The following is a 13228-nucleotide window of genomic DNA, read 5'->3' on the forward strand; positions in this document are numbered from 1 at the left end:
GTTACATTGCTTTAGAAGTGATGGAAGACAAAGGTCTGTGTATGAACTTTTATTCCTTCATCTGCAGAGTGTCAACACATTGTTGCATTCTTGCCACATTGAGTCAGAGACTGTGTCTATGTGGGTGTGTGTGTGTGGGGGGGGGGGGGGGGGCTCAAGGTTGCAATTCCCATATGAAATCAAGTCACTACACCCGCTGGCCCTGGTAGACAGCAGCCATCTATAAAAACAATCCCCGAGCAGATCTGTGGGGGTGCTGGTCCAGGCCACAGGGGTCAGCTCTGGGTAACTTCAATGACAGGGGGAAAACTATCCATTAAGACTCCTCCACCCCCTCCATCAAAAAGCAATATCTTTACACACGATGAGAACATAAGGGGTCCTGTAATTACAGCCTCAGGCTCCAGTGCCCACTGCCACTGGATAAACAGTATGTAGCATATGACTGTGACCCTATGAACCATCAGCTTACACACACACACACACACACACACACACATACACACACACACACACACACACACACACACACACACACACACACACACACACACACACACACACACACATTTTGAAACCTACAGTAGAATCTTAATTTCACTTCTAATTGTCACTATTCAACTAATAATTATCCTGGACCACTAGGGAAATTATGTGTCGTGCTTCAGTTTGACACATACATTGTTTGTGTTATATGTTACTAACTTTGTTTTAATTCATTTTTAAATGTTTTCTTTTTGCCATCAAAAAAAGGTTTAGAATGTTGACCTGAGTCTATGTCTGTTGATTTGAATTTCTTCTTTTCTTTATTTTGTGAATATTGTGAACATTTGTGCATGTTATATGTAGGTCGCTAATGACTGAATTAGATCAAATCAAATTTAAACCATAATTATACTGATCTCATATTGATTGGCTGGTCACACTGCACCGATAATTGGTGGTTATTGATATCATTCCACTGAAACAGGGAGCGGGCTTTCTTCTTTTCATCACTTTCTTTTTGTGAAAATCTGACATGTACATTAATTTGGCTACATTGTGCTTTTTCTAGCTATACCTAAGTTGTGTGTAACACTTTTAATAATTCACTAAGAATAACTGAAAAAGAAACATGTCCCCAGTTAACAGACAGATAGCCCCGTTTTCAGGTAATATTCTAACATCTATATTGCACATACGTATATGTAGTACCTGCAAATCACTAATTGGTCGTTTAATAATATCAGAAAATAGTCACTTGATTAAAATTCCACACATACTCAGTAGGAACCGTTTTGACCGGAACGTTAATTGCGTGTCCCGGTTTCGGGAGGACGATGGACCTCTTGTCCGACGCATATTTTGCGTTCGTGTGGAAAACATTTCATGATCATGTTGGGACTTTTAACGCCTCCAAAATGTACTCGGTATGTTAAAATATTTCCCGGCTCATTCAAGCAGACAAGTAGACACCGACGCCTCTCAAAATGCTGTCAGTCTAATGAATATATACGGAGTTTTATTGCAGAGAACACAGAGACAACTGGAGAGCGGAGCCTGACCCCTGAGATCAAGCTCAGGCTCTTCACCCCAAACTGCAGATTTTGGCTAGAAAGACCAGAGCTCTGGCCTTTTGATGACCCCTACTGGGCAATATACTGGCCAGGAGGACAGGCACTCTCAAGGTGAGGTCTTGTCTCACAATAAACTGCTGACATTGTTTTATGTGTGTGGGGTCCTGCTGTTAAGCCCCATTTACTGCCACCCCCCTGCAGGTTTCTCTTGGACAGCCCTGGATTGTGCCTGGGTAAGACAGTCCTGGATCTGGGCAGCGGCTGTGGAGCCTCAGCCATCGCTGCAAAACTATGTGGTGCTGCTCATGTTGTTGCTAATGACATTGACACTGGTATGCATCCATGTTTCCATCCATAGGCTGAGTCATTTTGTACCTTTCAGTCAGCACCTTTTTTTAATTTTTTTTTTTTATTCAATAGGATTTTACTGTATAGACAAATTATAAACACCAACACATATTACTCATGGGCTGGTTAAGTTGTCAAGGGAGCAGAGGGCTAAACGCTGCCGTTGGGCTCTTATTGAATTTGATTAATCTATATGATTCATGAATACGCATCATGTGAGCACAATATAAACTAAAATAATAAAGGTGTTAACACTTCCTTTGACATAGTTTTTCACACCCTTTGGTCTACTGGAGGTATCGGTGCCGACTCCATAGGGTGTGTTCCACACCCGAGGCATCCTGCAGGGTTTTGTATGTAAGTGTAAAGTTAAGAGGTCTAGACATCACAATTTAAAACACAAAAGGACCTGATATCTTGGTCAGAAAGTGGGAGGTGGGGTATCTCAAGTAGTTGAAACACAAGGAAATTGAAAGTACAATTACATTACCTTTGTTAATATTTTACTAACGTGATGCAAATTCCCAGACACATTTGCAATCAGTTAAAAATACAAAAAAAACAAACAAAAAACAATTGATACACAGTGAACTGGGGCTTTTGGGCGGTTGGTAATCCAGCCTTGTAAAGACTAAAGTGAAGTCATTAAAAAAAAAGAAAAAGGAGGTGGGTTGACCATCATCTTTAGGACATGCTTATAGGTCTAATTATAGTTTCTAAATAATAGATTTTTTTTCCCATCTGATATAAGATTTCAAGTCATTAAAATAAAGTTTTCCATGTGCATAACACAGATTTATTGAGCCCAGCAGGTGTCGTGGAGATAAAGGATTCGAGGACGTAACGTAAACAATATTGTTATCATTTCAACCTATGTTTAAAGGATATCGAAAATAGCACACTGTTGTTTAACAGGCAAAATCCATATATCTCCACCTGAAATTAAAAAAAACTGCAATAAACACAAGCAGCTTCCATTACATATGCTAGGCCCTGTAGAATTCAGTTTATGCAGTTTATTCAGTTTAATACTTGATTAGCTGGTCTAAAGGAAGGTAAAGTACTAAATATGCCTGTTTTTGTTACAGTTGCAGCTGTTGCTACCCATATGAACTCCGAGCTCAACAGCCTGGAGCCACCCGTTTGTGTGACTGACAACATGATTGGTTCAGAGCCCGAGGGTTTTGACCTGATTCTTTTGGGTGACATGTTCTATGACGAGGCCCTGGCCACCAGCCTTCACAGCTGGTTGGACCGCTGCATCAAAACCCACAGCACCAAAGTCCTGATCGGAGATCCTGGAAGAGCCCAGTTTGAGGGACACAGCATCCGAAGGCTCCTGCATCAGCTGGCTCAGTTTGAGTTGCCTGAGTCTGTCAGAGAGGAAAACTACGGTCTGACCTGCAGCAGTGTTTGGTCCTACCATCCTGAGCTCTGAGGACTGTGCTTTCTTAAATGACTGTAAATTAATATTTCTTATGTAATTATTCCTAAAGTGCTCTGTGATTACTTTGTAGTTATTTCCTACTTTTCAGGGTCTCTCCGTTTGTGTTTTCTTTTTTATCTTGTTGTTTTTTAATTCCCAGGATGCTGTGTGGCATTCACATAGAAAATATGACAAAGTAGAACCTTTATATACGGATGTTAAAGCAACAAAGGTTAAAAAAAAAACAACAACATTTGTCCTAATCTCTAAACATTTTGTCTTGCTATATTGATCTGTAATTTTCCAAATAATAGATATTATTATAATGTACTGTTTCTTTTTTAAATAGTAATAGAATTCAACATTTTCTCTATTTCTTAATTTTTTTTATTGAACTTTCACAATTAATTTTGTAGTCAGTGTAAGCCTCAAGTCTCTGATACAAAAAAACAGAACACTAGTCGAGTATGGAGTCCTGAACTGTTCAATATTAAATGGATAAACATGGAACTATGAATTAAAGAATCAGATCATTAAATTCTGTATTTTTTAATATAAAAGTATACATTATATACTATAAATGTATAATAATTTATAAATAATTTATTATTATAAATAATTTAATATATTATGAATTAATTTTTGGGATTGACACTAATTTATTCATTTATTATTCAACAAAGATCTTTCCCCAAGAAAATGAGCTTCCTTATTATGCAAGATTTGATGAGTCACAGCAACAGTCTTATTTGTAAGTGGAACTGAAACCTCTGGGAGTGTAGTTCTCCTTAAAGACAACAGAAACATAGTGACAAAAAGCACAGTGGGAAATCTGCAGTAAGTAATCATCTTCAGAGAAACCACAGCTCTCATAAACAAAATCTGCAACATTTTATGAAAATCATTATACCTGTGTTCCCACTGTAGCTCTAATGTGTAATGTCATTACTTTTTCATGACTTTCCAAACCAAAATTGTATTAATTGTCATTCCTGGTCTATTGATGCTGTTTTTCAACTCAGATAAAAAAAATTTAAAAAAAGTACGGGGCAGACAGTCAGGTTTTAGTACAGCTGGGGTTAATTTGGAAAAAAACAGAAAACCACAATCTAATGTAATAAATGTGAAACCGTGAAAAATACATTCTGGTGGAACCAGTGTGAAGTGACACAATCATTTGTCAGCTAGAAATGGTCTTTGAGACCAAAAGTTGTAATGAAAACATTTTTATCTTAAATTAATAAATGAGTCCTTCTTTACAGTTATAATTCAAAGTTGGTTATATTTCATTAAAAAAAAATATATATATATATATGTATATATATATATTATATATATATTACCTGAAAACTGTTGGTGCACATTCACGACAATGAGGCAAGACTGAAGAAACAAAGTATTAGTATGCAAATACTAACTTGTTGGCAGATTCAAAGCTGATGTGGCCGATCAATTTAGATTCAGGAACAGCAGAATTCACCTGCCAAACAGGCGAGAACGCTGACAGCAGGCGAATCTGGGAATGTGTTGTAGTTTATTAGATGGTGATGATGATGTGAAGAGGATGAAGGCGACTCGGCTGACACCGCCTTGATTGCATATAAAGGTTTATCACAAAGAAGTACAGCATCAGATCAAGCACCTGCAGGTCTGCTCGTGAGAGGGTGTGAAGCCAATGAACCACTCTGAAAATCAGCCGTGACCACCGACTCTTAAATAAGGTCGTTGTTTTCCTGAAAAAGTCACTAACATATGGCTTTAATTCCAAAGCATTACCTCGCTTTTCAGACTGTGAGGTACCTTCTTGACCTAGGGCCTCTATTCAAACACATAACTTCAGCTCTACATATGTAACCACACAACTCAGTGTGCACAGGGTTTTACTAGAGTGGAACCCCTCAGCAAATCTACTCAGAGGTCACTGTATCTGAGGTTTGATCTAAAACTGCTGCACGCTGAGGTTGAACTCAGAGGAGGTTTAACCACCGTGTAACTGATTAAGGGAAGATATCTACCAACCATGTAATTTTAATATTTCTAAAAGGCGACTTATGAAGGAAGTTTGTGTTTAAATTGTCGTGGAAAGTTGTCTGAAGATTTAAAGGTGCGATGAATCAAATCTATTTTAATTCATGTAGCATGGAGAGGACACATCAGTATTGACTATTCTCTGGGAAAGACTTTCAGAGTGTCTCCCCCAGGATAGGGGCAGGATATGTTGAAAGAAATTAAGTCATCTGGCCTTGTTTGTGAATACTGGTAACGTCTGTGGTGGGGTTTTTTTCTCTTGTTGACTGGAGCTACAGCAATTGACTATTTAACTTAAACTGACGTGTAGGTGAGGTACCGCAACCCTCACATATATTGAGGGGCCTCTCCGAGATCTCATCAACAAATGAATCACAGAGACTGAGTACAATGCAATCTGCGTTGGTTTAGTCGAAGTAACAATAAGCACAAGCAAACCGAGTTGTTTTTTTCCTTCTAATTGATGCCAGGTCTCAGTAACCTGGCAGTTTTCACTGTGTGAATGTTGGTTCTAAAACTAATGCCGTCTTAAGGGATCATTTGAGAGTCACGTCCTGGTTTCGAGACATTGTTCTCTCGGAACCAAGAAGATTCAGTTTACACAGTTCCAAGGCCTCTCTCCCAGTTCTCAGCCACTGCCAAATATCTTTCTCAATTAGTCACCTAATTAGTCGCAACAAATGTGCTTGCACAGTAACCAATTATCTGTATGAGATAGTTGAGACAGCGCTCGGTTAATGATTGCATATTTGCATAATCACTTGCGTGTGTGCCATTTTGAAATTACTGTGCATGGGGTTATAAAGACTATAGAATACAAGTACATAATAGGTAATGATACATGTAGTGACAGTAATACACAAATGTGCCTCCACTATATGATATGATCGTTCACCAACATATGATCCACTGCAGGAACCAGATATTGAGGAAGCGCAAGAATAAACACCAGACTGATCCGTGTATCTATGAATCCACAGATGGCGCAGGTATAACGACAGTGCAGAGAGTGTGGAAGAAGCCCTCACTATGACTGAAGACTGCAAGCCCTTCTCAACCGTATGCCAGTGGGAACAGTTACAGAATCCAACTCGAAGACCATTAGACGTATAGGCTTGTGCGGTCTGGTATGTGGGAAAAGCAAATGCAGTACCCCAATACCCATCATAGCCCTAGAGCCTTGGGGGAAAGTGATGTATATAGTCCATAACGGTCCTAAGGCAAAGGTCCAACACATACTGCCGTGGTGAGAATTACCCCACCCATTTCCAGGTGCTCAAAGTCAGGCTGAAGTGCCAATATGCTCAACTCCTGGACATGAGCGGCACAACATCCAGATGGTATGGACCACTTTGAGTATGTATGCCCCTGACAACCAGATACACCACAGAGATAATCATCAATAAGCTATTCAGTGATTATGTATTATTCACCGCACATCCATATCCAATAGAAAGACGTGTGAACACACTGAACACAGTATATCAAAGCTTGTACAAGGAGCAGACCGCAATGTACAGTGGAACACTTCGCACCCTATAAATGAATTACAAAACTATACTACTACTCTTAAACTATACTGCCGCACCACCTCATAGGGATTATACAAACATGCAATCATTAACCGAGCACTGTCTCAAGTGTCCCATACATATGCCTTGGTCATAATTAGTTGGCTAAAAGAAAGATATTTGGAGGTGGCTGAGAATTGGATGAGTGGCCTGGGAAATGTGTAAACTAAATCAAGACAGAAATGTCATCTGTATGGGAGTGATGCTGAAATGATCCCTTTGAGAACAGTATTAAATTGTACAACTCACGGACACACAATGCAACCTGCCAGGTCACTGCGACCTTGCACAAATCTGATGGGAAACAGAGTGTGCAAAACAGGATAACTATTAGATTAAAAATACACATCTTCAAGGACAAGTCTATAAGTGTAAGGGTCTTTCAACTCTCAGGCCTGTCTACCACAGATGAAACTGCTACTGCCCAGATTGAGGTATAAAAAAAAGTGAGCCAGATCTACTCACTTTTTAAAAGAAAAGAGACTTATTATTGATCTGACAATCTGTCAACCTGAAGAGGGCAGTACGCATCACAAAGATGAATCAGCCAGTGCATCACCACATGTCCAGTATATTTCAAGAGGACCTGTTGATTTTTGTAAGTTAGACAGTTAAGTGTGCAGCTATTCTACATTATTAAGTCTGTAAGTAACATTTGTTTTAATGTTTTCTAATGCTGTGTTACAGAGGCTAATATACTGTGTTCAACTGATTGTTGATACTGGATTGTGAGGACACAGAGGCTGAGGACCCACACATGCTATGAACATTAATTGATTTGTGATATTGATACTGCTATTAGCAGCTGCTGATATTGTTATGGACAACAAAACCTAAAAGGTAACCTAAAGTCACAGTTGTTGTGACTTTCCTTTAGCAAATGGTGACTTGATGTATTAAAAAAACTGGAACCAATCATATTTTACCATTTGCTGAAAAAAGGAGAGAAGAAAAGGAGAACAGAACATACACAGACAATCCTATGTGTGCTCTTCTGAATAACGTGGGTTCTACTTAGCTGAACCTGTTTGTACATATATGGGTAAAGAAAAGCAAAAAAAGATATTTTTTGTTATTTGTTTTTTCGATTTTTAAAGTGAAAATTAGAAAATGAAGTTGCTTTTCATTATCTGATCTCTGATTTCAAAATGGATATGGACTGATTGGATGGTTCACGGATTATCCTCATATGCATACTAATTATTGCCAACAACAGGAAGGTGACACCGAGAGAGAGCTGCCCCCTTATGAGAGAAGAAGTATCAATACCATTTTTGGCTGAGACTCTTGCTAATCGGCCCGCAGGGCTCTCAGACCGTATGATGTGTCAGGCCATGACGACGGAGTGGGCCCGATCCAAAAGGGGACGATCCCTTCTAATTGTAAGCAGCCCTGGAGCTAGACTTACTATTGGGTGTCCTTCCCTTTCCTACCTAAACCTTAGGCGGGCACGTAACCGAAAGGATGAGACTTCCCTGTTATACCGGTTTTCTAGATACGCCAGGGAGCGGCCCTGTACATGAGTGAAGGGTTATTTTTATGTGTTTTTATATATTATCTTGTTATGAGACTAAAAGAAAGTGGCTTGTGGTGCTTATTACACTCAGCTGCTGGTACTAAACAGAGGTGTTATTCTGCAAGGAATGCACCCAAAGATATATGGTTGATATATGACAAACAACCCCTTATATGGAGGCGGCATGACAGTTTGAGAAACTGTTCTTGGGTGCTGTGTAGTGTCAAGTCTTTTACTACCTCTTTTTCTACAGATAAGTCATTAAATGGGGAGAGTCAATCATGTCCAGAGTGAAATGTCCATACGAAGGAGGCACAAACCTGAGGAGTGACGGAGGTCTCAGCCAATAAGAAGATGACCATGCCGACAATGTTATTTACAATGTTTAAACCTAATATCTGCTGGACCAGGGAGAGAATAGACACTCAGACTTCGTGAACTGATGTGAATGATGTATGCTTGTCAGGGATGCATAGTCTGGTCCAGAGCTCTGTAAGCAACCTCAATCTCTAAGACACGGCTGTATTTTAATAAATAGATGTGAATTTAACTTTTTGCGTCCTGCATACTTCACTAAATGAATATGCGAGTCCTGATGTTTTGAAGGATGGACTCAACATGAGCATATAACATACTTTGAATGCATAAAAGCTTAAAAGTAAAGTTAAAAGTAACAAAGTAAACCTCAGGGTTCAGTTGGGAGATGATGAGGAAAGCTGCGAGCTGAAAGTTCACATTTTCCTCTTGTTGCCACCTTCATCGTCTTCACTTGGACTTTCAGATCTTTTATTAATTGACTTGCAGATTGGGTGATTTTTACAGTAACCTGTGGGGGGTAAGACATGCGCTGGTCCTGGAGGAGCCACTAGTTAAGCCGCAAATCCAAGTTTTCTACCTTTGCCAATCTCCCATATTGTTCATGTTCATAATGTCCACTTAGTCCAAATCGTCTGCCTTGATCTAATCAAGAGTGTCCAAGATCTTGGACACTCACCCGCTCTCCTCTCAGCGCTGCTCTCTATCCTTTCACCTCCTAATTTCCTACAGCCGTTTGGAGAACCGAAATGGCTTGCTCCCCTTTCACTTCCTTAACGTCCTTAATGTTGTACAGCTGGCAGTTCTTCTTGGCTTGTGAGAGGGTGTGAAGCCAATGAACCACTCTGAAAATCAGCCTTGACCACCTAATCTCAAATAAGGCAGTTGTTTTCCTGAAAAACGTCAATAACATATGGCTTTAGCATTACCTCTCTTTTCAGACTGCAAAGCACCTTCTGAGGACCTTTGACCAAGGGCCTTTAACCTAGGGCCTCTATTTAAACACATAAATTCAGCTCTACATATGCAACCATACACCTCGTTTCCCCCCTTTGAGGCTTGCAGAGCCTCAAAAAAAGAAAAGAATTACACATATGTTTACACATGTAACAAGAATGACATTTCCTCCTACACTGCTTGCTGCAGCTTAACCTTAGCCAGACAACAAATTTGTGGAGTGTGAGAGATATGTCTTAAGCAAATACATATGGAAACCTCAGAAAATAAAACAGAGAATAACCTTCTTAAAGCAATTAAAGTGAAAAGATCCCCAAGTAAAGCAAAATATCATTTTGCACTCACTTGCATATAAATGTCCTACTTCGAATATTATCAATATCACAGACTACATCTAACACTGTAGAATGTATATATATAAGAGAAGACATAAGAAGGTATTACACTGCAGCTCCTCAGCAGTGTCAACTCTCGTTGTAGTGTTGATGGTGTTTTGAGTCCAGACATTTTATTTCCACAGTGTCCTTGTTCAGGGCCCTTCGTCCATTTTCCACTGTCCTTGTTTTGAGTGTTTGAGAACATCGGGGTCCCTGAACAGTCAGCCACCCTCACAGTGGTTTTCCCCAATACCATTCTAGGAGAAAGAAAGAAAACACCAACTAGTAAAACATCAGATTACATTATCCCAAGTTAACATTCACATTTCCATTTCCCCCCTTTGATTATACCACTCTATAGTAAGAGACTACAAAAAAACTAAATAATATCAAGAATAAATGTATAAAGTATAATGAAATGATATATCCAAAAAGGATATTTCTCAACCAATTTGCATTCTACCACCAGTTCCTCATCTTCGGCATCTGGGTCAGTCTTATGTAGTAGTGGATTCTGAACCGGATCTCCAGGCATCACAACTCCAACCCATCTTAATATCATAGCTTTCGCAAAGATCAGTAGCAGCGTACAAAAACAAAACATCACACACAGTGATATAAGAACTGCTATCAAAATCTGAATCAACGCTGCACCTAACACTCCGAATCTGTCTCGTAACCAAGCATTAGCAGACCATCCAGTTCTTTGCGGTGCGCCAAACACATCCCTAATGTGCTTCAATGCATCTACAACACTAGTGATATTATCAGAGTTGTCAGGAATCAAAGTATAACAGGCATCACAAGTTAAGTTCAAAGCCACACATAGGCCACTTTGTTTGGCCAAAATATAATCAAGAGCCATATCATGTCTCAGCAACATCAATCTGTGAATCCTTTGAGTATTTGACATGTATTCAAACCCTTTTATAGTCTCATTTGCCAGACCCTGTAAAGTATAGGTGATATTATCAATAGTAACAGCCAAAAATGTTACACCATACCACGGAAATAGTCCTATACCCCATTTCTCTCCAAGACTAGTCTTCCAATGGTAGGACTCCAGATTATGAAATTGTGCCATTTCCCTTTTCTTCCTACTACCAGAAACAGCAGTAGATTTGACCTCATGAGGTGCTTGTCCCTTCTGGTCCCTGTCTTTCTCTTCAGTCTAATGTTTAAGGGCTCCTTTGTTGGGTTGGACTTGCTTCCTCCAAACCCAGACCGCGTCTCCTGCTGAGAAATTAGAGAGGGGAGGTTTGTCAGAGTGGGTTTTGGGTCACCTGAGTTTTTCTTGGTTAAGGTAATGATGAAGCAGGAGCAGCTTTTTTGGGGTGTCCCAGTCAGAGGGAGCATTTTTAACAGTCCTATCTTTAGCGGACCTGACTGCCCTTTCCCCTACCCCATTAGTGTGATGAGCATAAGGCACTGACCAAATGGATTGAACCCCTGCCTCCTCTAGCACCTCTTGAACGAGCCTATTTTTAAAATGAGTGCTGTTATCCATTCTTAACGATTTGATCCCTGGTTTCTAGACTTTTAGCTCTTCTAAGTGTTGTGCTACATTTCGACCTGTGGCTGCTCTCATTGGCCAAAACTTTTTCTAGGACGGGCCTTTATTCCCTACCATCAGGAAATACTTGTTACCCTCCGTGCTTCTAGGGGAGAATGGTCCTGCTACATTTGTGCTGAAGTGTTCACCAGGCACTTCACAACAGATGTTTTGTGCTGTAGTTTTGGTTCCTTTAAACCCCCCTGCTCATGCACATTGTTCACAGAAGCTGTGGAATGGCTGCAGTAAGTTTTAGGACATTAGGTCCATTAGGTCATTTTTATCTGAGTGACTTTCCACCTTAATCCAATTTATATCCATAAACCTTGATGTTTCTGCTATTATTCCCCGTTCTTCTGCGTGGGAAGAGTGTTTCCCTTTTGTATCTGTAAACTCTCTTCTTTACCAATTTTCTAGCTCTTCTTTTCCCTCTTTATCTATCAAGTGGAGTTTATCTTCTTTTTTCTGCAGTGAAAGAGCCCCTCTAATATTATTGTTACCACTGCTTCTTGGGCCGAGCCCTCACAAGTCCCTGATCTTTTGAAAACAGTCTTTACTTGGGGATTGATCAACATGATCTCCCTTTCCCCATCTGGATAATAATACTCTGGCTCCCTCAACTGTTTACGTATTCGCACCTTTAAGAGTGTGAGGGAAATTACTTCTATAACCATGTATAACCATTGATTTACTGTTTTTTTCTTATATACTTATGTACTGGTTGTACCTTTAAGCTGTTGATCTCGATAATTTTCCTTTGTACCTGCATGTGCCTTTTTGAACTTTTGATAAATACCGGCACCCATACACACACATCTAACTTCATACAGACACCTTTGCATATGAACGTTTCAGAGATTTTTCACTCCTTTTTAATATCTAATAGACAGTTCCTCTGTCTATTCGTTATGTACGCCCACACTACATATAAATATATGCTGATTTCAACTGTTCTTGGTCAGTCAGTTTGAACTCTGCTCTGATCCATTTGCTAATGCTACACTGTATTGCCTTCTGACATTATTAATCTTAACACAGAGACAATCTTTGATTGATAGGATAGGATTCATATAGGGAGTAAACTCTAGTGGTGGTGGATCTGCGGTGGTCACAGATTCTACTCCAATTTCAGTTAGATTATCTGGGATTGAATTTGTTTCGTCAGCCATCACAATTGCTTAAAAGTTCAAGGTATCTGGGATTTGAAACCGGCATAAACTGCTCTACTCTTTGTCCCTCACGGTTCGGTGTGCCACTGCACACCTTTGGCCCACTCCACAAATGATATATGATGCTCTTCTGGATAGATATATTAAGTAGAAGAACCCCGTTGAAGGTCCCCTGCCGTTATTTATTAGTTACTTAAATCCCAAAGCTTCCTCTTTTTGGATAGGAACATAACAGGTTATTGACTGAAGATGGAAATCTTATACTTTGCTGCAGTTGCATGAAGTTTTTAGAACTCTCCCTTGATTTTATTCTCTTCTCCACTGATGAATTATTAAACGGCTAATAAGATTATCTTGTATCTATTCCTGAGCTTTTGTATTAATAGCACCACACAACACACTGTAGACAGACA

General features: G+C 39.6%; 1 protein-coding gene across 1 annotated transcript; it reads left to right on the plus strand.

Annotated features, from left to right (window-relative positions):
* Window positions 1–1288: 1288 nt before the first annotated feature.
* Window positions 1289–3575, plus strand: etfbkmt (electron transfer flavoprotein subunit beta lysine methyltransferase). The gene is made up of 3 exons (XM_040133250.1): window positions 1289–1667; window positions 1758–1888; window positions 2993–3575. The coding sequence occupies exons 1-3, from the start codon at window positions 1369–1371 to the stop codon at window positions 3340–3342; spliced, it is 780 nt and encodes a 259-aa protein (XP_039989184.1). The 5' UTR covers window positions 1289–1368; the 3' UTR covers window positions 3343–3575.
* The last annotated feature ends 9653 nt before the right edge of the window (window positions 3576–13228 follow it).

This window comes from Xiphias gladius, chromosome 8, assembly GCF_016859285.1.
Source record: "Xiphias gladius isolate SHS-SW01 ecotype Sanya breed wild chromosome 8, ASM1685928v1, whole genome shotgun sequence".
NCBI classification, from domain to species: Eukaryota; Metazoa; Chordata; class Actinopteri; order Istiophoriformes; family Xiphiidae; genus Xiphias; species Xiphias gladius.

What these genes read in the sequence shown, in the direction of transcription:
- etfbkmt (XM_040133250.1), top strand. Translation starts at nt 1,369, where the DNA reads ATGATCATGTTGGGACTTTTAACGCCTCCAAAATGTACTCGGTATGTT. An exon ending in GGAGGACAGGCACTCTCAAG is followed by an intron (nt 1,668 to 1,757) that starts GTGAGGTCTTGT and finishes ACCCCCCTGCAG; the next exon opens with GTTTCTCTTGGACAGCCCTG. An exon ending in TGCTAATGACATTGACACTG is followed by an intron (nt 1,889 to 2,992) that starts GTATGCATCCAT and finishes TTTTTGTTACAG; the next exon opens with TTGCAGCTGTTGCTACCCAT.